The 26,998-nt window shown below is 37.3% G+C and overlaps 1 protein-coding gene across 1 annotated transcript; it reads left to right on the top strand.

Annotated features, from left to right (window-relative positions):
* Positions 1-485: 485 nt before the first annotated feature.
* On the top strand, positions 486-26,998 carry cacna1sb (calcium channel, voltage-dependent, L type, alpha 1S subunit, b). The gene is made up of 45 exons (XM_026914158.3): positions 486-847; positions 2,422-2,527; positions 6,645-6,784; positions 7,130-7,263; positions 7,346-7,498; positions 8,307-8,512; positions 8,639-8,742; positions 9,003-9,148; positions 9,315-9,396; positions 9,506-9,666; positions 9,770-9,995; positions 10,185-10,392; positions 10,864-10,984; positions 11,092-11,206; positions 11,320-11,407; positions 12,277-12,346; positions 12,707-12,839; positions 13,401-13,530; positions 13,645-13,704; positions 13,823-13,929; positions 15,409-15,496; positions 15,635-15,742; positions 15,834-15,886; positions 16,072-16,218; positions 16,368-16,569; positions 17,095-17,253; positions 17,404-17,514; positions 17,604-17,687; positions 18,087-18,134; positions 18,653-18,679; positions 18,802-18,927; positions 19,631-19,696; positions 19,804-19,895; positions 19,979-20,144; positions 20,294-20,421; positions 20,519-20,615; positions 21,152-21,254; positions 21,352-21,453; positions 22,189-22,316; positions 22,590-22,712; positions 23,394-23,614; positions 24,025-24,089; positions 24,206-24,303; positions 24,457-24,522; positions 24,605-26,998. Exons 1-45 carry the CDS (start codon positions 660-662, stop codon positions 24,833-24,835), a joined length of 5,517 nt encoding a protein of 1,838 aa, XP_026769959.1. The 5' UTR covers positions 486-659; the 3' UTR covers positions 24,836-26,998.

Genomic DNA, 26,998 nt, shown 5'->3' with positions numbered 1-26,998 from the left:
TGGTTAAAGAGCTCATAAAATGATATTTTTTCTGTTATTGCTTAACCTGTGCAGTATGAACATTCTTACTGTCTGAAAAAACAAAATAGTAGTAACTTGATAGTTAGCTGGCAAAGTTATTGGTGCAGTATTAATTCCCCCTTCTTCAGTTTTAGCCTGCAAACATTTGTGTCTGCTAGGTGTCACGGTATATTCTCTCTCTCTCTCTCTCTCTCTCTCTCTCTCTCCCACCCTTTCTTCTCATTATCTTGTCTTTCATCTCGAGTAGTACTGGGCAGCTGAAGCTCCCTCACTGCTGTTTCCTCCTGTTCCTGTGTCCCCACCCAGAAAGCATGCTCCCACCACCCGCTTCCTCAGCCCCAAGCATGGACAGTCAACGCTTTTCTATATATAAACCTGACACAGGCCAACTGCTCCCAAATGCCCTGCGCTTCTCTAATTTCTCCTTGCTTGGTGTACTTTTCCAAGCAGGGGCCAGGGCCAAGGAGCGAAGAGAGGCCTTTCCAGAGCGAGAGGGAGAGCTCGAACAGGACAGAGGGTAGAGGAGGTGGAGGAGTTGTGAAGGTCTCACATGGACATCTAAGAGACCAAAGGATTGTAAAGTTGGGGTTTTTGTAACTAGCTGTTTGACTACTTGGTATTTTTCTTTGGATTCCAAAATGGATTCGGGCGGAGGGCCAGCCCTTGCCTCGTTCATCATGAACGAAGAGGAGCTAAAGAGGAAGCAGCGGGAGAAGCTGAAGAAACTGCAGGCCACTGGAGGAAACCCTCGGCCTGCTCGCTCCCTCTTCTTCTTCACTCTCAAAAACCCCTTCCGCAAGACCTGCATTAACATTGTGGAGTGGAAGTATCCTTCAAACACACATGCACATTCATACCTTGCTTTTTCATGAAAAGGTGAGATAGACCTTGATGGTGAGTGGCAGTTTATGATGGAAGAGACACATACAGATGAATATCCTGTAGTAGTACCCAGATTATCCAGATTAACCAGATTAAGATTACCACTGCTACCGGGAATAAATAGCCAGAGCTATCAGCTGCTTACCTATTGTGGATCTATGAGAAACTCTGTTGCCTATTCCTGCAGTGATGAGCACAGGTGGGGATTTTTTCTCCTAAGTATTGAAATCCATTAATAGCCTGAGTGAATGTGTTAAGCTTTTGTTATCCATGAGACTCCATCATGGTTAAATGGAAATATTAGCTCAGGTCTTTTCACTGTCCAAGGTGGTAAGCTTACATTAGTAAGAGACTGTTAACTTTGATCAATAGAGCTTCTTAATTGTGTGCTAAATGATCAGCTGACAAATATGTGGCTTTAGACATGGAGAGAGCTGTATATATAAAAAATATATCATATTGTTCATCAGCTTAAATAAAATGTAATCAATTTATTAATGCCTTCTGTTCATTTAAAAAAATGGCCACATTGAAAGCTGATAGTAAAAAAACAAAAACAAAACAAGACACCATTTCCTAGGCCCTACCTGCAGAAAATATTAAAGATATTAAGATCTGAATATTATTGATAATGTATTATAGGTCCCTACAGATATTCACTCTCATGTAAGGTAACTTGTAGTTGCTTTGATGCGTATAGTAGACGATATAGAGACATGTTTAATAAGTAATAAGTGCATTTGAATGGTTTGACAATATTCTGGGTGCATGCAGCTGTTGTGTGAGATCACTTACGCTGGACATGATGCTGAGCTGGCAGGGAAATTCTGAGGTGCTGCAGTCTGCTGGCAGGAATGCTCTCTCTCTCTCTCTCTCTCGCTTTCTCTCTCTCTCTCAAAAGCAGACTCATGCTGACCGTGCCATACTGACTTGTACACCGCTGTATGGTGGATTGATGAACTGTTTCGTGGAAAGAGTTTCAAGGGTTCAAGCAAATCCATTTAAACAGTGCAGCTAACAATCTTAATATGGCCACTGCCATGACAAACAATTTAAGGAAATATTGGCGGTCATTTAAGAAGTCATCTGCCTCAAACCACCAATGATTCAATACGAAGTTTACTTGTACATGGAGCCTTCTTTAATATTTACCTGGCCTTTGGTTTGAGAGAGCTGTAGTTTTCTCTTTCCATTATTAAATGCTGGAAGAGCTCAAGATCTGATGGCCAACAAGACAGAATTTTAAATAAGTGTTTAAGCAAATTGAAGGAAGTTTGTTTTGCAGTGTGCTAATTAGGGTTTAATTAATGACTTGTTTACTATGTTAGCTTATAATTCCAGTGAGAAATTTGAGAAGCAAAAGTTGGATGCCAAACCTGCCTTGCCTGGTTGTCTACATTTGTGGAAGGTGGAAAAATATAGATTAGACTAGAAGTCTAATTTACTAAAAGTCTAAAAGTTATATTGTGATTGTTTTTATCATGCTTGGCCAGTATTTTCCTGAACAATCTCCACCAGGCCCTTTGAGATCATTATTCTACTCACTATCTTTGCTAACTGTGTGGCTCTGGCTGTGTTTCTCCCAATGCCAGAGGACGACACCAACGCCACCAACTCCACCTTGGTGAGTAACAGCTCCAGATGTTGCCTAAACTAATAGAAGCCCAATGTTTTTTTTTTTTTAATTTTCATTTGGCAGTATTTACCCAAGATAATGTAGGACAAATTATTAGTTTATTGTGGTTATCATTTATGTGTATTCATGTATCTAACATGCTGTTTGGCTTAAAATCCAAATGGTACACTTTGACAAACATTGCAAACCTAATTACCTAAAGTATTGTATTACTCCTGTTTTAAGAGTGTAGAATTAAAGAAAGAAAGAAAACAATTTGTCATTTTAGGGCAGGGGTCCTCAATGAAAATTTGTGCAGGTCCAACTACATCAAATTTAGCTTAATATGTAACTAACATGGCTGAATAGTGACAGCAGTTACCTTTTAGTGCTTACCCATTAGTGAGTAGCTCATGGCTATAAATAAGACACATCAGTTTGAAATGGTTATGTTTTGTTTCATATCAGTACTTCACGTCACCACTTTTGACTAGTGCTGTGGACTCTCAATAGATGAGACCTCTGTTGTTGTACAGAAGCTAGGATAGTGCATGTTTAAAATATTGAAGTTGCTGAACAAATGGGTAGTTTGTTTTTTTTCATACATTGATCAGTTCTGCTGCAGTATTTTTTGAGTGCTTGGTTTAGTCCTCTGAAATATTGTACTTTGCTGGGTCCGTATCCAGACCGCGGTCCACCAGTAGACTACCCTTGTGCTAGTGGCAGTGGTAACACAGTGGTTAAGATGTTCCTACTACTGCTAGGACGGTTGCGAGTTCAAATCCCAGCACTGTGTAAATGAGATAAATGTAAGTTGCTCTGGATAAGGATGTCTGCCAAATGCCATAAATGTAGTACTGTAATCTAAAACTGTACAATGTAGGGTTTCCATTTAGAAAGCTAGAACCATTAACCATTCAAAGAATCTTGAATGTAGTAGGACGGTTGTGACAGTTCTTTGCTTTTGGTCATTCAGACGAACATGATAATATAATTTCTATTAACCATCTACACTAATAAATAATGATTCGGACATTATCCACCTCATATGTGTGAGCTTGATACAGTTGTTTCTGTGACCTCCTTATATTGTATGTGAGTCTGTAAGAAGTTTAGACTCTGAAACTAAAGCTCAGTGACTGGCGTTGGTACTGTTTTTCATCCTTGACTTTATATTTAGACCCTGTGTCAGGACTAGCAGTGATCATGAAGCCAAGGCTTTGCAATCCACGGGAATGAGTGTGAGGTTCAAAGATACATGCAAACATCTAGGGGAGTATTTTTAAATGATGTTTCAAACTCGTGTGGAGTTTATATCTCATATTGCCATTTTAGAAGGTCTAGTTGATAGTTATAACAACCTTTTCCTATTTACAGAGCCGTATTGTACCTTATGCTGTTATGTCTATAGCTTTTTAATCTTGTACTTGTGTCAGAGTATGTTAATACTCTGTTAATACTCCTTTCATGCATAGCATCCACACTTGGATGTCAATTGTCAATTTAAGGCTGTTTTTAGGAAAATATAAGTTGTAAATCTCCTCTAAATCACTTGAAAGCATTACTGTAATTTAACATAACAAATTATGCGGTATGTCTCAATGCAGCATGTCTCTGATCAATCTTTATAAACTTTTAAAACAAAATAAAAAAAAAATGTCTTCAATTCTGTGACTCCAATGAACACCTTAGCTTTTTTTAAAACAATTTTTAATTGGATGTTCAAAAATTGTTCAAAAATTTTCGATCATAAAACAAAATCTTATTTTAATTCAAAATATTTTCCACCTGAATGTTAACAGTTTTTGTTTATAACCTCGGTGGAAGATTTTGTTTTATTTCAGGTATAAAATGTTATCCTTTTTTTCGCTCATGCTACTTTTACACAATCCATGTACTTTTTAATATGTGATATTTAGAAAAAGTCAAAATTCATAAGACATGCGATTTTAAGTAAAGAATATGGATTTTTAAAAAATAACTAATGCACAAATGTGTTGATGATAAAAGTAATCAATCATAATCAGAAAACACATAAGAAGGAATTTACAACGTATAATCAACAAAATTCAATGTTTCACTCAAGCTCCTATTTAAGTATCTGAATCTCATCCGCTGTCTAGCTGAGTATGCTCAGTCATATTCTCAGATCTCTAATAGTATGTTACTTAACAGAGTGTTGTGTTTCAGATGACTCTAATGCGTGTTTTGATTTCTACAGTTACTGTCTATTTGCCCCCAGCTATGACATTAACTTGTAGCCTGGCCATTCCTCAGATGTACATCAGGAAACTCAAGCTGAGTGCTGGGTGTTACAGCCTCGGGCCCAGATCAACTCTCTAAACCGATGTAGCTTGGTTGAATTTCTGCAGTGTTTTTAACAATTGATATGCCATAAATGAATTACTGTAGCGTGGGAGATTTGTGCTTGTATAAGGCTGATATGAGAATATTTGCACGTTCAAATGAAAGTGAAAGTGAAGTGACTTGTGGCCAAGTATGGTGACCCATACTAGGAATTTGTGCTCTGCATTTAACCCATCCAAGTGCACACACACGGTAGTGAACACACACCCGGAGCAGTGGGCAGCCTTTTTTGCTGCGGCGCTCGGGGAGTTGGGGGTTCGGTGTTGGGGGTTGGTGCCTTGCTCAAGGGTCTCACCCCAGTCGTGGTATTGAGGGTGGAAGAGAGCGCTGGTCATTCACTCCCCCCACCCACAATCCCTGCCGGACCTGAGACTCGAACCCACAACCTTCAGGTTCAGGTTTAAAATGGTTAGGATTTTAAATTTCTAGCAGTTCAGTAGTAGGAATTACAGAGTACCTCTTCCTGAAAATTTAATATAATGTTGTTTTAGCATAGTTGTACTTAAAGATGGATTAAGAAATTAAGAATAACTCTGTGTATACTTGAATGGAAATTGCCATTTCCTATTCCTTCTATGCGAAACAAGCAGGGGTTCCATTGTTTGGACATACATAAGCTCTGTATAATTTCTATGTAAAATGAATGAGGGAGCAATTGACTGCAAATGAATTCCCCCTGTACAATTGTGCAAATGAGTTCCCCTCTCTAGTTTGCAGATCACAACAGTGTGGAACAGTGGAACATTAGTCTTTAAATCAGCAGTGTAATAGTCACTGGTGTTACCGGTGTTAGAGCATAAACAGGCACTGCATGGCCACTTTACAAGGCCCTGAGCTTTTGCCTCATCTTTACCACAGTATCGCGACAACAGAGAAAAACATACTGTATCTGTATCTGTATCTGTTTATTGCTCCAATTATTCAAATCTGTATTCTTATTTAAACCGCTGGGCATGGCCTAAACCAGACCATGTTTTATATATAAAACTGTTGTGACTATATATATATATATATATACTACTACTACTGCTACTACTACTGGTACTACTATGTCCCAGATATGCTGGAAAGCACTGGAAAAAAACAGAGGTAAAATGGCTCCACTGTCAATATGGTCTTTGAATTCTGACAGTTCCTCAATCTCATCATTCAAGTTCATAACTGGTCAATCAACTACAGATGTTCATGGGAAATGTTTTTAATCTCATTCCCAATAAAGAAGTTATATTTGGCTGTAGCTGCCCGTGATATTTTCTACCAAATTTAGTTGGTTCTATTTCCCAAAACAAACTAGCAGCCTAATTTAAACCCTCTGACATAATCCAGGCAGCTACTAAACACCCATGTACATTCATTTTCATGTTCATGTTAATAAATCTTTCTTTGTCCCACAAACTTCATATCTCACACCTTGAATGTGAATCTTTCTGACAAGCTTTCTAAAAAGAAATCACACGAAAAGCACAGTGCAACTCCTATTCATATCTGCATTGTTATTATCTGTTCATTGCCTATAGTATATTCATATTTGGTTACAAACATATTTCGCTGAAACCACTGGTTAATGCTGGTGCATATACGTGACAAGATATGAGATATATATGATATGACTGAATTAACTAGTAAAAACGATGCACCCTGCACACGTTCAGTGTTGTTTACACTAAAACCCCTCTTTTCTATTTCAGTACTGTAAGTACATTAGATGTGTTATATAAAATGGAATATTCATCTGACAAGGCTATATGTTGTTCTGCAGGAGAGCCTGGAGTATGTATTTTTGCTCATTTTCACTCTGGAATGCTTCCTGAAGATAGTAGCATATGGGTTCTTATTTCATGAAGGCGCATATTTACGGAACTGTTGGAACATACTGGACTTTGTCATCGTGTTCATGGGGTGAGACGAATCTGGTCCCTGATCTTTACATTTCAATGCCTTTCATTAAAATGGACTAAAGCATCCCCCTTAAAACAATGCCTGATCTTGCTTCATTTTAATATATACATAAATACCTGTGGAAGGATGCACTATATGTTCTAACAAACATTTTGATGACCTATAATTTGAGCTTTCATATAATAAAAAATAAATACTAAATGTTATTCTATATATGTTATTTAAGCTACTAAATTCCATGTGCTGTTTTTATTGGCCAATTGGTTCTAGTTTCCGTGATTCTAGTTTCCATGATCTCTTGTTACAGTTTTTCTGATAACAATGCGATCTTTTTACTGTCTTCAGGCTCTTTACCCTGGCAGTTGACACCATCAATAAAATAGCCGGTGTCACCACAGAAAAAGGAGGAGGGTTTGATATGAAAGCTCTCCGAGCCTTTCGAGTCCTCCGACCACTTCGTCTTGTCTCTGGAGTTCCCAGTAAGAGCTTCCCACATTATCATGCTGCTCCAATTTAAACCCACCGTGGAGTCATTTGTTTCAACTTGTTGCTCCTCTCCAGGCTTGCAGGTGGTTATGAACTCTGTTTTGAAAGCTATGCTGCCTCTATTCCACATTGCTCTGCTTGTCTTCTTCCTGGTCACCCTTTATGCTATAATGGGTTTGGAGCTGTTCAAATGCAAGATGCACAAGACTTGTTACTACGAAGGCACAGGTAGGGCCCAGGCCTTTTATTTACTGCTGTCTTCTGTTGCTTGGATTAGATGAATTACCCTGATGGCAGTACTATATATGTAGGCTTTATACGTATATATCAACCTATGAATATTACATAGCATGTTATAATGCATTCAGAAGACATTATATACACTGTTATAGTTATACTTTAAAAAGGCATTACAGTTTATAGCACTGTTTTTAATGCATTTATAAATTGTTAACAGAAGGCATTATAAGTGGTATTTATAACATATTTATGAAAACACTCAAAGAAATTCAACCCCAGTTTTGTAGTAAGATATGACAATGTCTAGGAAATTAATAAAAAAAATTAAGATACATTGCATGATGCACTACACAAATGGGCTCATTTTCTTTGGTATTAATGTTATAATGCCTTATGAACACTACTTATACTGATAGTAATCTTAGTCCATGACCTAGTGAACCAGTATTTGAATGTATTTATTGATAGCAATTCTGTAAGTCGCTCTGGATAAGGGCATCTGCCAAATGCCATAAATGAAAATGTGAATGTAAATGTTGTAAGGGAAATATAGCTATAAAGTGGGTATAAATGTGTTTTAATATATAATGTGTATAATACCTTGTGAATCATAGCATATGATATGAATGGATTTATAGATGATTATAAATAAGACCTTCCCTTCACAGAAAGTGTTACTATACTGATTAATAACTATTAATCCTCTCTAATAATCTCTAATAATAATGGGGATATTTTGTCACACTGAATTAATATTAGGCATTTTTATGACGGTCCGTCTTGTCTTGTGTCATAGACATTATTGCCTTAAGGGAGAATGAAGCAGCATCACCTTGTGCAGAGGCTGGAAATGGCCGCCGCTGCACCATCAACAGCACAGAATGCAGGTCTGGATGGCCAGGACCCAACTGGGGCATCACCCATTTTGATAATTTTGGCTTTGCCATGCTCACAGTGTTCCAGTGTATCACAATGGAGAGCTGGACTAATGTGCTTTACTGGGTAAGTGTGGATACTTCATCAATATTTCTTTTTAAAAAAAACTCTATAATAATCTATAATAGAATAATCATAATTTCTACTGATGTATTGGTTTAAAAGTAAAGCACAGCTTATGTTGTCCTTCAGGTTAATGATGCTATTGGCAACGAATGGCCATGGGTCTACTTTGTGTCTTTGATTCTGCTCGGCTCTTTTTTTGTCCTCAACCTGGTTCTTGGCGTCCTCAGTGGGTAATTAATAATCCACTTTATTTGTTAGAAGCTCCTACATAGCCCTACCCCCCTACAGCTACATGCAATATGCTTCCTGATCTGACAGGCTAGCTTTCTATAGTTGGAGATTCCCTTTTATGAAATCCACAATCCATAAGTCTGACTTTATGTACTGTGAATCAAGAAGTTCATAATTTAACTACTTACAAACTGAACTATTGTTTAGTGTCCTATACTATGTAGTTTGTTTCATTCATGTGCTTCCATCCTCTCTGTAGGGAGTTTACTAAGGAGAGAGAGAAATGTAGGTCCAGAGGGGAGTACCAGAAGTTACGAGAGCGAGAGCAGATGGATGAAGATCTGAAAGGTTACATGGAATGGATTACACATGCTGAAATTCTGGATGCTGATCAGGAAGGATTAGGTACTCAGAATATATATTTATTAGAACCTATAGGTGCTGCGTTTCCTCAGATCTGAGTTTCCATTGCATTACATCAATTTATATTTGTGTCTGTGCTGCCATTGTGCTCATGGCTATTAAAAAGTCAACTTGTGCAAGTTTATGACCATGCTCATTTTGTCAACAGGTCTTCTTCCTCTAAAGGACAGTGGTTCGGAGACAGAAAGCCTTTATGAAACAGAGGGTTTAAACCGCGTAGTGTATTACTTGTAAGTGTGCTAAAAGAAGCTTTTATTATTATTATTATTATTATTATTATTATTATTATTATTATTATTATTATTATTATTATTATTACTTTCACAATCTGATTTCTAGTCGCCTTGCTCGTCGCTACAACCGCATCTTACGGAGGAAGTGTACTGTCTGGGTGAAGTCCAAGGTGTTCTACTGGCTGGTGATCCTTGTCGTGTTACTCAACACTCTCGCCATTGCCTCAGAACATCACCCCCAGTCTGAATGGATGACCCAGTTTCAAGGTCTGTCCTGGGAAGGCAAATGTTTTGTGGGAAGCCAAAAGACTGATGGAATCTAGGATTTTCAAACCCATTAAGTTTGCGTTCCATGTTTTTGATCCCACAGATACCGTCAACAAGATCCTGCTCACCTGTTTTGCAATCGAGATGGTCATGAAGATGTACGCTTTTGGCCCACGAATGTACTTCATGTCGATCTTTAACCGTTTTGACTGTTTCGTTGTTACTGTGGGCGTATTGGAGATCATCCTGGTCTCAGCAAATGTGATGACATCACTGGGTATCTCTGTGATGAGGTGTATTCGACTCCTACGTCTGATGAAGGTTACAAAGTAAGTGATCCCTCTGAGGACACTATTAGATTTAAATAATGCTAAAAAATTCAGACTTACTACTAAACTTTGACACAATAACAAATTCTTCTGAGACAAAGTTGTTAAAAAACAGTAATTCACCTGAATCTAACATTTTGTAGGTCAAATCATATCTAAGGTTACTACTGTTTGTTTTTTGTCTCTCAGGTACTGGAGATCTCTGAGCAGCCTTGTGGCCTCATTGATAAACTCAATCCGTTCCATCGCCTCCCTACTCCTCCTGCTCTTCCTCTTCATTGTTATCTTCTCACTCCTGGGCATGCAAGTGTTTGGAGGCAAATTCAACTTCCCTGACAGGCCCTTGCAGCGCAGCAACTTCGACAACTTCCCACAGGCTCTCATTAGTGTCTTCCAGGTGCATTATTACTCAGCATGTTTTTATTACTAAAATAATAATAAATAAAAATAAACGTAATTTATAGAGTGTTGATATGGTAGCTCAAAATGCTGTACAATCAAGTATTAAAAATTAAATGATACAAAGTAATGTAATACTATGCACACATATAATATATGTGCAAAAATAAAGGCAAACAGATTAAAAAAGTACACATGTATAGAATAAAGAGAAATCTGTATAAAATAGAACAAAATAAATATAATAAAAAATAAAGTAATTTAGAGACTATTAAAATATTTTAAATAAAGTAAAATGAAAACCAAATGAAATACCAAAACAGAGAAAGTACTTTTAATTAAATATCAAATAGAAAATGCTGTGTATGGGGCTTGCCTGCTTCATGCAAAACGGCGTTGAGTTCCACAGGTTTTAAACATAATATCAAAAGGAGGCCTCTAGACTCTGTCTAAATGAAGTTTTTTCCAGGTCCTGACTGGGGAGGAGTGGGATTCCATCATGTACAATGGTATTATGGCTCATGGTGGACCAACTTTCCCAGGAATTCTCGTCTGCATCTATTTCATCATCCTGTATGTCTGCGGAAACTGTATCCTTCCGAATTTTTGTGTTAGATCTGTCATGTACATGTAAAACACCACTAGAGGTGGCAGCGTTGGAAAAATTTGAAAGCCTGTTTTCCTGAGCTGTGGTTAGTCATCCTCTTGAATGTGTTCTTGGCCATTGCTGTTGATAACCTAGGTGAAGCTGAAAGCCTTTCATCAGCACAAAAAGAAAGGGAGGAGGAGAAAGCTAGAAAGAAGCTCATGAGGTACGCATACTCAGTTAATTACCCATGAAACTTAAGACACTGTACCACTTCTCTGTCTTACAAAGTTGGCATTTCATGCAAGTTCTGTAGAATCTTCTGATTTCTTCCATCAGAGGATCCCATTCACATAAGAGCGAGGAAGAAAAAACTCTGGTGATCAAGAGCAAACATAAGGCTGAAGGCATGCCTACGACAGCAAAGGTACGAACACCTGATGAGACACTGCTCTGTTATAAAGGTTTCCTTACAGTGAAATACTATACTGACATTTCTGATTTTCCTCAACTTATTGATCAAGTCAAGGAGTCAAGTCATGTCAAGTCAAGGATATTATATAGGGTGTGTGATTGAATGTTCTTCCATGTGTTGGCCATTATGCAGGCAGATGACAAATTAAAAGACAAACAAACATAAAAGGTTTTAATAAGGTATTTGGCCCCCACATACAAGATATTCCTTCCCAAAAATATTCCTTCAATTAGTGTATTCATGATGACGGTGGTGGAGGCTGCTGTCTAACACTTTGGTCCAACATCCCCTTAAAGGTTCAGTGTTGAGATCTGGTCACTGTGAAGGCCTTAACATATGATTTACTAATCAAACCATTCAGCAAGCCCTCATGCGCTGTGGATGGAGTCATCCTGGAAGAGACTACTCCCTTTAGGATAGAAATGCTTTGCAGCTGTTTCCTCTGGCTTGCACATTATGGATCTAAGTCTACATCTGGATTTCTGTAAAGCTGCTTTGTGACAGTGTCATTTGTTAAAAGTCCTCTACAAATAAAATTGAATTGAATGGAATTGAAAATGACCACACAGCATAACAGAGCCCATCTTCCTGTCTTCTGGCCATGTACAGTCAGGTTCTTAAGTATTTGGACAGTGACAGGCCATACCTGGCCATGAAACTCCTTATCAGTCAATTGTCCAATTACTTTTGAGCATTTTTGTTAAACCCCTTGAATTAAAGCTGAAAGTCTACACTTTTTAAATCTATTGTAGTGGTGTGCAGAGGCAAAATTATGAAAATTGGTCCAAATACTTATGGAGCTGACTGCATGTTTCTTGCAGCTTAAAGTGGATGAGTTTGAATCAAATGTAAAAGAAGTCAAGGACCCATTTCCTCCTGCTGATTTTCCAGGTAACCAACACAAACACTCAAACCCCTTCCTGGCTTAAGCTGACGCTCTAAATTAAGTATCAGTATATTTGCAAGGATAGCAACACTATTAAAGGTCATGCTAAATACTAACCACATGCTCCTATGATCATTTATGGGATGGTGTTAAAAATAATGAACTATCCATAAACAGGGTAGTGCTTTCTAAAGATCAGCAATATTAAATTTATAATGGGCATTGTTAATTTTGCTTTGATATCAATTTGATGACATTCCTGTCAATGTCCATAAGCTTAATTCTAGAAGTGAGGTCAGTCTTACTGACCTGAACTGTGAACTAACAGGACGATTTTTTTCCCACAAACCCTCTTTTTTGCTCAGGTGATGATGAGGAGGAAGAGCCAGAAATCCCTCTCAGTCCAAGGCCCAGACCTATGGCTGATCTTCAGCTTAAAGAGACGGTGGTTCCCATGCCTGAAGCCAGCTCCTTCTTCATCTTTGGCCCACAGAACAAGTAAGTTATTCACATCAAAGAAGGTTTTGACATGCTAAACATCTTATTGACTCTAATTTAGAATCTTCTCTCTTAAAAGCCCTCACGGTTATACTATAGTGTACAGTTTTTTCAGATGGTTTGAGTTAGGTTTTACATTTATTTATTTTTAGCAGTTTATTAAGTTGGTATACATTCACCATTACGTTAATGTCACTTCCTGTGTTTGCTGTTTCTAAAATCATACAGTGTAATTAGAAAATAGCAGGTTGATTTTAAGTAGAATTTAAACCACACATCAGTTGCCAACCAACATCAAAATAAGTTTGAAAAAATCATCAAAAAAATGGTTGTATCCACCAATAGAAGTGCCTTATTGTACAATAACTATAGGTCGTGCACCTAGATGAATGGAACTTAAAACCAGATTGTCAGTTGTTGGCCAGACTTTTGAGTTTGTCTTTTGTGCTTCATCTTCAAGAATGACACGTGAGGCACCTTATATTCACTCTATTCTTGCATATGGGTGCAAATAAACAAATGTTTCATTGTCTGTAAGTGTGCTGTGTTTTTCACTGACAGGTTCCGTAAGCTGTGCCACAGGGCTATCAACGCAACACCCTTCACAAACTTCATCCTTCTCCTCATCCTCCTCAGCAGCATCTCTCTGGCTGCTGAAGATCCCATCGACCCCAAATCCTTCAGAAATAAGGTTCCAACAAACAAAAAACAAAGCTTACTTGTATTACATTATTATTTGCATTCAACCAAAATGAGAAATATATGACAAATCCATTAATACCAAATACACCTGACTATTTTATAGATCTTGGCTTATGCTGATATTGTCTTCACATCGATCTTCACCATTGAGATTGTCCTTAAGGTAAGTTACATCTGTTGATGAATTATACAAATTTGAGTAGTACTTTTAATGAATGCAAAATTATTTCCTGACACTTTATGCTGAAATTAACTTGTGTGTCTTGAATGTTATGGTTTAGATGACTGTGTACGGTGCCTTCCTGCACAAGGGCTCCTTCTGCCGAAACTCCTTCAACATTCTGGATCTCATTGTTGTGGTGGTTTCCCTCATGTCCATGGGGTTGGAGTAAGTATTTACATAATAATAATAATAATAATAATAATAAATAAATAGATAGATGGAGAAGCATCCACTGCAGCCGTGACATGTCAAATGTCAAATGATGTTTCCTTGCATTTCATTACTTCACATTTCTGAAGTGAAGTAATGAAATGCAAGGAAACATCAATATGGTCACTTTCCTGAGATTCATATTTTGTAAATTGAAACTAAAAGGAATGAAATAGGCAAAGTATCGCATATGAGCTGTCTAATTCAGGTTCCGTGTTTTAAGCGTTACCTTGGATAACATACTGTAGATAGATAGATAGATAGATAGATAGATAGATAGATAGATCCCGAGGGAAATTGCTGTAGCTTATGCATTTGTAATTATTTGCATGTAGAAATTAGCCTGCTTTACAAAATCAGCTTATGTGAAGTGGAAATGGTAAAGGAAACTCATAATAGGAGACTGCTTAGCTGGTCTGTTCATAATTTTTTTTTACATGTCTGAATGGGTGACAGTAGCACTGTGTCACAGTCACAGTGTGTTCAAAATAACCATTACTTTTGACTGCTATAGAAAAGAATTCTAACTGCTTATGGCTTTTGGAGGGAGTAGAGCATACTCTCCATTATAGACTGCAGCCATAATCTCCATTAACACTATGAGGTCCACAATGATCTGTGCAGTTTCAATACAAAACTGAATACAGCAAATCTGACTGATATTATATTTTGTACACAGGTAAACAGGTCATTAAAAGAGTGCCTAGTTGGAAAAATTTCACAAAATTGGAAGTTCCAGTAACCAAAGAACATGTCTTTAATATGTTTGACACGTCACAAACGTGTGAGGCTGAGAGAAATTGAGGGGAATTTGCTTTAATCTCAGCAGCCACTGCCTAACTACCCTTATGGAAAAAGTCGCATAAATTTTACACGTGGTTATATAAGTAATATGTGATCACATGTGGAAACCATGTGAAGGTGCCTTTCATCATGTTATGCCTTGAAATTGCACATGTGAACTCAAGTTAACATATGGGACATCATATGAAAAATATGTGATCTTGTGAAAAAGACTGAAAATGAATCCACATGCCCAATACGTGAAAAATGAAAATGTGAATAAATAAATTAATCATGTATATACGTCACATGTGAAAATAAAAGCACACTGTGTGAAAATGTAGGAAACATATTGTGAAGTGTCTAAAAAGCACATACAGTATGCAAATTTCACATGTGAATCATGGGACTTTTCTGTGATGGTGACCAGAGAGTGTGAAATGTTTTTTGTTGATGTTGTTTTTATTAAAGATTGCATTATGTATATTTTAGCATTTGTTTAAATGCATTGTGATGAGAGGTAGTATGAGGTCATGAGTCCAGTTTCATGAATATTCATTTAAGGGATTTCATTTAATATCTGAGCAAGTTCGTCCTGTTTATCTACTGCCTGATATCCTGTGCTGAGTGTATGGAGTTTTCCCTGTACAGGTCCAGTGCCATCTCTGTGGTGAAGATTCTCAGGGTGTTGAGAGTTCTGAGGCCACTAAGGGCCATCAATAGAGCCAAAGGGTTAAAGGTATGTACATCTTGAACTAAGGATTATTCCATAAAACAATCTTTTATGCTTTGTATGCAGTCTTTAATACATGTTTTATCTGCGGTTCATTCAAATTTGCTTTGGATATGTGATTAAAAATCTGCTTTCTTTCTGTAGCATGTGGTCCAGTGTGTGTTTGTGGCCATCAAAACCATCGGCAATATCATTCTGGTGACTATGCTCTTAAACTTCATGTTCGCTTGCATTGGAGTCCAGCTCTTCAAGGTGAGATGAAAATACAACCTGCCCTGGCAGATATTCCCTTGCATGTATGGAAATGATTAGTTAGTAATTATGATGTTTATTTTTTCATTAGGGCAAGTTTTACTCTTGTACAGATCCGTTGAAACTGACTGAGGTGGAGTGTCAGTGAGTACATTGGTCTTATCTTGTTTCTAGATATTTTTGTATTTAATTGATATTTTGTTTATCTGATATTCAGATTCTTTTTAAAGACGGTATATAACTGTAGTTCTTTAAACTTCTAGACATTATAAATAATGTTCAAATGTGGTTCTTTTTCTGTTAACAAGGGTTTTGTTTGTTGTTATCAGGGGAAATTATGTGCATCATGTGCAGAACACTCTCCACGACATAGAGGTCCGTCGACGGGAGTGGGTCAACAGTGACTTTAACTTTGATAATGTCCTGAATGCCATGCTCACACTCTACACCGTCTCCACGTTTGAAGGCTGGCCAGAGTGAGTATGGACGAGGCATGGCCTCTATAGACAGCAGTTCTATTGTCTGGAAATGTATGTTAAACTCATCGATTTGCAGTTTTCAATGCTTTTGTATTGATGTTTTAAGGACACCTGATTTTATTCCCCCTCTTGTTTCTGTTCCATAGGTTGCTTTATAGAGCTATCGACTCAGATGCAGAAGACAAGGGCCCGGTTTATAACAACCGTGTGGACATTTCCGTCTTCTTCATCATTTACATTATTATCATCGCTTTCTTTATGATGAACATCTTTGTCGGCTTTGTCATTGTCACTTTCCGAGAGCAGGGAGAGCAAGAGTACAAGAACTGTGAGCTGGACAAGAACCAGGTAAGCAGTTTGTTTTTATGTTTTGTGGGACACTGGAACATGATTAAATGCCTACAATTTACTTTAAATGATGTAATGCTTAGTTCTCAGTGTTATGTACACACACTTCCCAGTGGACAGTTCTTTAAATAGGTCTCAGAGCTTCATGAATGTGCTGTTAGTAAAAAATAAATATAAACTTGCAAGATAAGAATAAAAAATTGCAAATACAAATACCTCTTTTATGTAAATACAGTCACATACTACATACTCACAATTTTCAACATAAGCCTTACACAAGTCCTCCTTTATTGCTTTATAAAAGATCCAATGCTAAGTACCCTTAAAGATTATTATGATGGTATCCTATATTGTTGTTATATAAGGATAATAGAACACAATGGGATGTGATGTTATTGGAAAATAATCAACTTTGGAGTAGTAACAATAACTCCACTTGGGTTTTTTTCTCTCCTTACTTAAAAGATGGCTGTTTTAGCCTTAGTTCCTGTAATCTATAAGGTTTGTATGATCTTTCCACCTTAGCGCCAGTGTGTACAGTACGCACTAAAAGCTCGGCCCCTCCGCTGCTACATCCCTAAGAACCCTTGCCAGTACCAGTTCTGGTACCTGGTGACCTCCTGCTACTTTGAGTACCTCATGTTTTTCCTCATCATACTCAACACATTGTGTCTGGGAATGCAGGTGTGTGCTTTCTCTACTACGCATATAAGATGAATCACAATCTTTGGCTGTTGACTATGAAAGTACTAATAATTATTACATTTCTTTATTTCATTTCTCAAAATACTGACATTAATTATCTAAGTGGTTTCTTTGTCTCTTCTAATGCAGCACTGTAATCAGTCAGACCACATAACCAAACTGTCAGACACTCTAAATGTCATCTTCACAGTCCTTTTTACGATTGAGATGATCGTCAAACTTATTGCTTTCAAAGCAAAGGTAATGCAAACTCCTGTGCAAAAAAAAGTTATATATTCTTTACTTCCTCCCTGAGAGCATTTGCTCATATTCTTGGACACTTTCTGCAGGGTTACTTTGGAGACCCTTGGAACGTGTTTGATTTCCTCATTGTGGTTGGGAGCATCGTAGACGTCGTCCTCAGTCAGGTTGATGTAAGTACAAGAGCAAAAACAGACAAAAAATAGACAAACATCAGCAGTGTTTATATCTATTGTTAATGTTTACATATTAAACTTATACAAGCCAAAATCACATGTGATAACCAGCTTTATCAAGGCCAGACTCATCTCTCAGTGCTCAGACTTTGCCCATTCAGTCTGTTTATCAGTACGAGTACCTGTACCTGTCTTGCCACCACTGGTTATGCAGTTTAATTCAGCTTTATCCGCGTCTATTCATCATCACTGCATGTCACCAAGGACCTCCAGAGATTAGATGCTCTGTTCTTTTCAGATTTTACCATCACCATTGGGTGGTGTAATGTTCTTGATCATTTTTTTTAGTTTAAACCTTCTTTATCCCTTATTCATTCCACTTTTTTTCCTCTCCAGGCTGCTTTGGAGTCCAGTGGTGGACTGTACTGCCTCCACGGCTGTGTTGTAAATATCAATCTGCGCTGCATGGGCCTTGCTGTGTGAGCTGGTTTACTGACCCTGGTACACTCTGACCATTTAACATAGAAATCAAAGCAAGGAAAAACAAAAAAGTATACAAGCTTGCAGTGGTTAAGCTAATGTGTTTCTACAAAGACAAAAAATGCTCCTAATCTCGGCTTAGTCAGAGTAAGCTATAAAATAATATAACCCGAAGAGTTAAAATCATCGTAATAATCTAACCTTTAAAAAATGCTGTTTGCGCTGTCCATGCTGGTTGGTAACATTAAAGGTAGGCAAATAAAAAAAGGGCAGTTTTATTTGACCTAGTCTTTGCATGCGAAGTATCTATAAAAAGCCCAGTGATATAAAAGTGCTGCATAAAATAGTTAGGTAGGTTAGTTATCCAAACCATTTCATTTGCCTGTTTAGTGCTATTAATATGTACTGTATATCAACAGTGCAGTACTTAGGCACTATGAAATTATCAACATGTACAATATCTTTTTGATTTTTTTTTTCAGGAAGCAAACCCAATGCAGGCCATTGCTGTGAGTTCTTTTAGGCATTTTTCCCCATATTCTGTTATTATTCTTGTCAAGTTTAAAGCTTCATGATTTTATATTTCTCTATTGACATATTGACTACATTCTACATTTCCACTTCTTCACAGTATGAAGAAAATGCTCGAGTCTCAATCACCTTCTTCCGACTCTTCCGTGTCCTGCGTCTGATAAAGCTGCTTAACCGCTCCGAGGGCATTCGCAACCTGCTGTGGACCTTCATTAAGTCCTTCCAGGTCAGAAAGAGAGGTGGTGGCAGTTTTACTGGAGGCATGATTAGTGATGATATCATTAAATATAAAGGTTTTGCACTCACTGGTATGTTTCAACTATATAGTAAAGTATATAATCCACTACCAATGATTTTATCTAATTTCATGCTACCTAACAGGGGTGGGAATCACCAAACACCACTCTATCCAGTATTACAAAGATTTTTTTTTTGCCAATTTGATACAATTTTCTCAGTATTGGAATATTTATTAGTAAATTTTGTGTAAGTGAATGTTGCTTACATTACTGACTTAAACTGCTCTTACTAACAGGCTACATAGTAGGCAATATATAACTCATTCATGTCATAGTGCACTTAGGAAAACTACCTAACATTTACTGTTTACATTTTCATCAAGTTTGCAAATACCCACTAGAAAGCTAGAAGCTGACAGCTTTGACATCATGTTATTATTAGTGAAGACTAGCATTAATAAGAGGCTTTAGGATTTAACTCTGTATGCATCTGTTACACATTTGCTATTGTTTCTTTAATGAAAGTTGCCTTGTTATGTCAAAAGTTTTATTTATTCATTTATTCATTTTAAAATCAATTTCCTCTCTCATCTCTGCAATGTGTGAATCACTATGCTCAAGAATTGTGATTTGTAACAGAAAATAATGATAATCTAAAATAGTATCTGTCTCTTTTTTCCTCTCCTTCAGGCTTTCCCTCATATAGCTCTTATCATAGTAATGCTTTTCTTTATCTATGCTGTCATAGGGATGCAGGTGAGCTTCTCTGAATTTCCTATACATGCTTCATCATCACTGAAGCTCTACAGTTCTACATCCATTCCATCTTCTTGATCTGACTGTGTCTCTTTCCTCCTGTACAGGTATTTGGTAAAATTGCCCTAGTGGATGGCACTGAGATCAACCGTAACAACCACTTCCAGACATTCCCACAAGCCATTCTGCTTCTGTTCCGGTGGGTCAGATGTCTACTTGGCATCACTGTGATCCAGATGTGGCAAAATGATTCAAATTGCAAATTGCTTGGTTCTATTACAGATGTGTTACGGGAGAGGGTTGGCCGAAAGTCATGCTGGCCTGTATGTCTGGGAAGCTGTGCGATCCGAAAATAGAACATGGCTCAGGTCCTGGAGAGGAGTACAGCTGTGGAACTAACTTTGCTGTCTTTTACTTTCTGAGTTTCAACATGTTGTGTGCCTTTTTGGTAAGCATCTGTTTAAAAAAAATTGTTATTTATGTTTTTTTTAGCTCAGCTATTAGTAGCAGATTTTATATTTTCAGTAAACTTCTGAAGTGACTGGTGAACTCAACTTGGTTGATTGCTTAACAGTAAATTTGTGTCCTCTTCTGCAGATTATCAATTTGTTTGTGGCCATCATTATGGACAACTTTGACTACCTGACCCGTGATTGGTCGATCCTCGGTCCACACCATCTGGATGAGTTCAAGAAGATCTGGGCAGAATATGATCCTGAGGCAACGTGAGTCACACACATATTTAGTTGATCTTTTATGTGAGTTTTATATTTGGAAACTTTTTATGACTACAAACAGTTAGTTATCACTCTCAATTTGAAGGGGGCGAATTAAACATCTGGATGTAGTAACTCTTTTACGAAGGATCCAGCCACCACTGGGATTTGGAAAATTCTGCCCTCACCGCTCAGCCTGCAAGGTAAGCCAATTAAAGTTGTAACTGTAGAGTTGTAAAACATCAGCTGTATCTATATCTACAGGGTGTCTCAAAAGTTTCCATACATAGGGTAAATTAACACTTTTTAGCAAAATGTAACTTTATTTACAAAATATCCTCTACATGCTTGCCACTTCTTTGTAAACTCACACAGAGTCATTTCTCCCACTCATGATGAACTGATGTTAACACATCTGGTGTTATGCATGAAATCGCATGTCCATCACAACCTTGTGACAGCTTCCCAATCCAGACATGAGAATGACTCCAATATGTTCTTCTTTTGTCAAAGGCATTCTTGAAGGCTATCTGAAAAATATATATATAATATAAACTAAGTATGAAAATTTTTGGAAGATATTTTGCTAAAATGTGTTAATTTCCCCTATGTATAGAGACTTTTGAGACACCCTGTATAATGATAATTATACTAATGCTATTAGAAGGAAATCCTATGAGCAACTTGTCTTCTAAAGACTGAACCTTCTTCTTGATTTCATGTTGTGTTTTGTCCGCAGCGATTAATTTCCATGAACATGCCCCTGAACAGCGATGGAACGGTCACCTTCAACGCCACATTGTTTGCTTTAGTCAGAACGGCTTTGAAGATTAAAACTGAAGGTATGAAATGCTGGGGAAAAACAGTAATATTGTAATATAACCAATACATTTTGATAAGAACTGTCTTATAGACTCTTCTGTGTCTTGTGGCTATCAGGCAACTTTGAGCAGGCTAACGAAGAGTTGAGAGCCATTATTAAGAGTATCTGGAAACGGATCAGTATGAAACTCTTGGACCAGGTCCTTCCACCTATTGGAGGTAAAGAATACCTGCATAAAGTAAACATCATGTGTTCTAGGTTTAAATCTTGTTATATTACATCTGCACAGTATGGCTCTGACAGTTCTGGCTATAAATCACAGGTTTATGGTAATGCACTCATAACTAACATGTTATTGTTTCTGTAGTAACAGCTCATTCACAAGGACTTGTGTGATGCACTATGTAATAATCTGTGAATTTTCTGCCGTGGGAAAGTCTTCAGGACAGAGGTCTTTGCGTTTCTGTTTTCAAGCTGCATTTTTTTAAGCGAGAGTACAAAAAAAGAAAAGAGAAGCTAGTTAAGGAACAACAGTTTATAGCTGCTATAACATAAGTGTTAATAGGAGCTAACTTCCACGATATTTAATGTAACTATAAGCAGATAAACAGTCCAACATGTCATTGAATGATAAATTAAAAATTGTTAGTGTTGGAAAATTGCTGTGGTATAAGGAACAAAACCCTTTGCTGTTATAGGAGATAATCAGCTTTGGGATGGTACTGGCTCTCACCGCGTTATTGCTTATTTTCCTATAACAGCATGTCCTGAAGTGTTTCATTCCTTACCTAGCTTGCCCTTTAATTTATATTAAGCTTTACTATGAATACTTCTATCTACTACTGCTGTTTTATTGATTTCATTTGGGTGTTGACTTAGTAATCACACAGATTTAAAAACATATACAGTTTCCTGCCTGTGATTAATATGTGATGTGATGTGATTGGTTACAGATGATGAGGTCACTGTTGGGAAGTTCTACGCCACCTTCCTGATTCAGGAGTACTTCCGTAAGTTTATGCAGCGTCAGGAAGAGTACTATGGTTACCGGCCTACCAAAAAAAGAGCAGCTGAGATTCAGGTACAACATGCTTTGATACTGTCGTGTTATAATGGGTTAAGAAATCACAACAGTCATATCACAAATAATAACAATGTGTTATTATTTTGACTGATATTTGCAAATAACATCATTATAGGTTTAGGTATCACTTAATCCCAAACCTAATTCTTGTTATTAGTGCTCAGAAGTTCTCAGAAGCTCACTTGATGCTAGCCCTTACTTCTCGTAGCTCATCCTGGCATTTTATCATCACTTATAGTATAACACACAATATTATCCTTTCTTGTTCAGGCGGGTCTGCGCTCCATTGAGGAGGAGGCTGCCCCCGAGCTCCACAGGGCCATCTCAGGAGACCTTATTGCTGAAGATGAGATGGAGAGAGCCACGGCAGGAGGAGAGGAGGGCATCTACAGGGTAACAAGCACAAGTTTGTCTTATTAAACAACGTGACCGTTGCATTATAACAGCAATTTTCAGTAAATCTAATGAGCATTGCACTCCCTGTAAACCTCTGAGAACGTGGTTTCTTTGCTGGGAAAAAAGCCCACAGAGAAAGCACGCACAAATATTTATCCCAGGCTTTAAAATAGATTCAAAGATTCAAAAGCTTTATTTGTTACATGCACATTCATAGTTGGTATAAAGGTGCAGTGAAATGAGAGGCGACATCTCTGAAGACTGTGCGTAACAAACAGTAAATAGATTATACAACAATATACAATGGGTATAAGGTATAAGCTAAGTGGCAAGTTGACACATGCAAGAACATACAAATAATGCACATATGAAAACGTATGTATGTATCTATGTATCTATATAAGCATGTACATATGTATATACATTAGCAATAGTATTATGATTATATTTTCAGCTGGTGTTTATCCACTACTTATTTAACAGTCCATAAGGACTAATTACACAAATAAAAGTTCATTCATTCATTTACTTGTCTTTTATTATCTTTGGCAACCGCTTTATCCTGGTTAGGATTACAGTGGATCTGGAGCCTCTCCTAGGAACACAGGGCACAAAGCATGAACATGTATAACCCAATTCTGTAACTAGTTCTCAAAGTGAAGTTTTTTCCTTCTTCAGAGAACTGGGGGTCTGTTTGGGACCAACACAGACCCCTTTTCATCCGAGCCCAGTAGCCCTACAACAGCACAGACCAGCCAGCGCCCCCTGCAGTTCTCTGAGAGTCGCCCGGAGGATGTGGAGTCTCCTCCTGACTCTGTGTTCCTCCACAACATCGAGTTCTTCCCTGTAACGCCAACCAGAACAAACATCACCAACAACAATGCCAACTTTACAGAGGAGTGAGTACTTTACATATTCCAGCATGACTTGGTGATTTTTCCTGCTCAAGGACACCTAATTCAACCCACCTATTAATTACAGGTTTAACCCCTTAAAGATCCAGATTGGTATTTGTTTAAGTTTTTATTATTCATTTTACAGTATAATATTCAGGTACAAATATTATTTATTCAGTAATTTCAGTGAAACTACATGTAGTTACAAGAATAAGGAATGTGTTTGGACCCACAGAAGGTCTCAGAGTGTTTAAGATGTGTTAGAACAGGGAATTCAACAAACTGGGTACACCTATCTTATTTATTTCTCCTCCTACCTAGCACTGCATAGATGCTTTTCACCAAAAAACCCTAAAGATTGCATTTGTTTACCTGAGTGACCTGTCAGGTTTTTCTTGTCTTATCTCTTCCAGTTTTATATTTGAAAGAGAGTCACCATTGGTTATGGGCACCAGAGACCAATCCTTTGAAGATATGAGTAAGTATAAAGAAAACATGGATTATATATAAAACCACAAATGTTCATTGGACAAATTTGCTGTTAAAGAATTCTTCTTTGAAGACTCCTTGTTTGAAAAGAAATGTACCCAACAGGAGAAGTCAGTATGCTTCCCAGTAGAGTATCCTCGTCTGATAGAGACGCTGAAGACAGACACCGGTCAGATTTTACTGTGAGGACTGACATCACTCAGGTAACCTGCTCAGGGGTCTTTCAAAACACAAAAAAATATTCAGTGTAATTTATGTGTTATGGTTGTTTAAATGACAGGGGCTCTTGAGAAACCTTTATTACTGTGAACATGCTTTTGTCTTTAGGTTCAATGTTTTACTCTTTACTCTTGCAGTTCCCTTACGATCCTACATGTGGTGAAAAAAAATCTTCACCAGCGACTGACAAACTCATCCAACAGGTAAACTGCAGCCTAATAACATAATTATCAGTGTTAGCTGGTCAGAAAGAGCCAAAACCACTGCATTTTGCATCAATTCTAGGCACTAAGAAATGGTGGCCTTGAAACTCTGGCTGAGGACCCCAAGTTTGTTGCTGTGACTAAGAAGGAGATGGCAGAAGCCATGAATATCAGTGTGGGCGACATGGAGGGTGCCGCTCAGGACCTTCTGAATGAAAAGGGTGGGAAAGTGGTGAAACGTAAAAGACGTCCCATTCCAGTTCCACCCAGAACCAAGCCTGCCGAATCAACCGAGGCCACCACTGCAGTGTAGGCCATTATGATCTGTCCACTTATTGCATAATTGTCCTGACAAGGATACATTGGCACTTCACAAGCCTTATACTGAAAATTCAAATCCACTTGTTTCACTACCTCACATGCTGTTTCAGATGTTTTCGAAACAAAAAGAATTAAATATCTCTAACAGCAAAGCAAACAACCATGTGAGTGTAGTTTTGCCTAGGTGAGGTGTGGCATTGTGTTCATTTGCTCCTTTATTCAAAGAGTGGATTTTTTTTTCACTGAAAAGAAAAGACACAGAAAAGAGTGAGTGAGTCTGAAGACAAATTCTTATTTATTTCATTATTGTGAGCAAGACGAGTTCACTCTTCTTTGCACCTGTTTCAAAACGGGTCTTTGTCTGAATAGTTAATGTTTTAAACATTTGAATTCAGTCATATTATTTCAGAGAATAATCTGTGATAAGGATATTTCACTGGTTAAGAAATCAGCAGGAATTATGAATGAAAATACTATATTAAAAGGATTTAGATAGAGTATTATGACTGTAAAAAAACACAGTACTGTACAAAAGTCATTTATACGAGATTCTGTAAAGTGAAGATGCTTTGAAAAATAGTAAAATGTAAAGTTTTGAACTATAAAAAATACTGTAGAGAGCAGAAATCAATTCAATCAGTCAATTCAATTCAAATCAAAATTTCTTGCCTTCGTGTCAATTATCATAGGTTGAGCAATTATCATTGCTGCACAGTTTTATATGGAAATTGACTGAATTTGATACGATTCTTCTACAGGCCTTTCACTTGCTTCTCTCTCTGCAGGTAAAATCCCAGATAGCTTTGCTGATGGTTTTATTTGAGAGGTCTCTTTCTTCATGGATTACTTTCTTTAATGACATATACAGTATAAATTTGTCTGTAGTGATAAGAAAGTTTAGCACTTTAATACATTACACATAAACATCCGAGTCTAAATATAAAAAAAAATTATTTAAAAAAATTAGGGGGTCTAAGACTTTTGTACAGTACTGTACGTTTCAGGGAAGACAAAATGAAATGTTGACTTTACATGCAAGTGCATGAGAATCATTTCAATGAAGGTTCTACTGATGTCAGATGATGTGTCTGAACGGCTGGTGGCTGCGGTAGTGAATTTTGAATGTGGTTATCATTGAAACACTGGGTTTACTCATGATTACATTAAATTACTGCAGCAACCATGTGTACTTGAGGAAATGGTTTTTTTTTTTTTTTTTTGTCAGAGTGCTGTCTGGTATGGCCGTAAGAAAAGTTCCTTATCATTTTATGTTTTGAGGTAGTTTTGGAAAACAAAACAGATGGATACTTCCAAAGAGAACCAGGCACTCTTGGAAGATGCATTCTGAGCTAAAGGCCTTTATTTTATACCTTATACACTTTAGTGATTTTATTGTATAGATGGTTAATGAGCTCTGTAGACAAACAAAATCCTGACCCTTCAATTGTGTCTTTTATAAGCTCATCAGATTACAATTTTAAAAAAGGTCTTAAAAAGCTTTACCATCTTAATGTGGACACTAGAGATTGTTTTCCTGTTCTACACATTCATACACATGGACTCAGAAAAAAAGAATCATGACTGCTGAAATCAAGGCTAGGTCCACCCAGTTTCCTTCACTCTGTAACTTTCTGTTTGTCCCCAAAACATTTTTCCTCAGACCAGTTCTTGTCTCTCAGTGTATATTAAATTTAATGAAATTTTGATTACAATTATGAATAAATAACGTTTCAGTAAACCATAGTATTATCAAGCTAATCTCATCATGGATGCTCTAAGACAAATAGTAAAATCTTAAGCAAAGCAGCATCCTCAATTCTTAATATAATTGTTTGTCTGATTGTTGACTTTTAGTCCATTTCTTCCTTTTTTTCAGATTTTTTTTTTTCGTGCTGTAGTTTTGGATTTTTGCATCTCTCTTTTTTAATATACAGTATACATATTTTATTTTCAACTATTTGGTAGTCTGTTTATTGATGGTTTTCACTATGCATAATGGTATCCCGAGCTCTTATGTCTCTTTGAAAAACAAACTGTGAAAGGTCAGCATTTTGGACTGCTGTTAGAATGCTGTAGACTGGCTTAGGTCATTAGACACCTTGAGCAGACACATTAAAATAACTAGAGCATGCACATGGGGATTTTTGAGCTTGCT

The sequence above is a fragment of the Pangasianodon hypophthalmus genome, chromosome 8, assembly GCF_027358585.1.
Source record: "Pangasianodon hypophthalmus isolate fPanHyp1 chromosome 8, fPanHyp1.pri, whole genome shotgun sequence".
In the NCBI taxonomy this organism is placed as follows: domain Eukaryota; kingdom Metazoa; phylum Chordata; class Actinopteri; order Siluriformes; family Pangasiidae; genus Pangasianodon; species Pangasianodon hypophthalmus.
The sequence above is the reverse complement of the archived record's forward strand: the minus strand, read 5'-3'. Positions and strand labels throughout refer to the sequence as shown.

What these genes read in the sequence shown, in the direction of transcription:
- cacna1sb (XM_026914158.3), top strand. Translation starts at nt 660, where the DNA reads ATGGATTCGGGCGGAGGGCCAGCCCTTGCCTCGTTCATCATGAACGAA. An exon ending in CTCTCATTAGTGTCTTCCAG is followed by an intron (nt 10,393 to 10,863) that starts GTGCATTATTAC and finishes AGTTTTTTCCAG; the next exon opens with GTCCTGACTGGGGAGGAGTG. An exon ending in ATCTTTGGCCCACAGAACAA is followed by an intron (nt 12,840 to 13,400) that starts GTAAGTTATTCA and finishes TTTCACTGACAG; the next exon opens with GTTCCGTAAGCTGTGCCACA.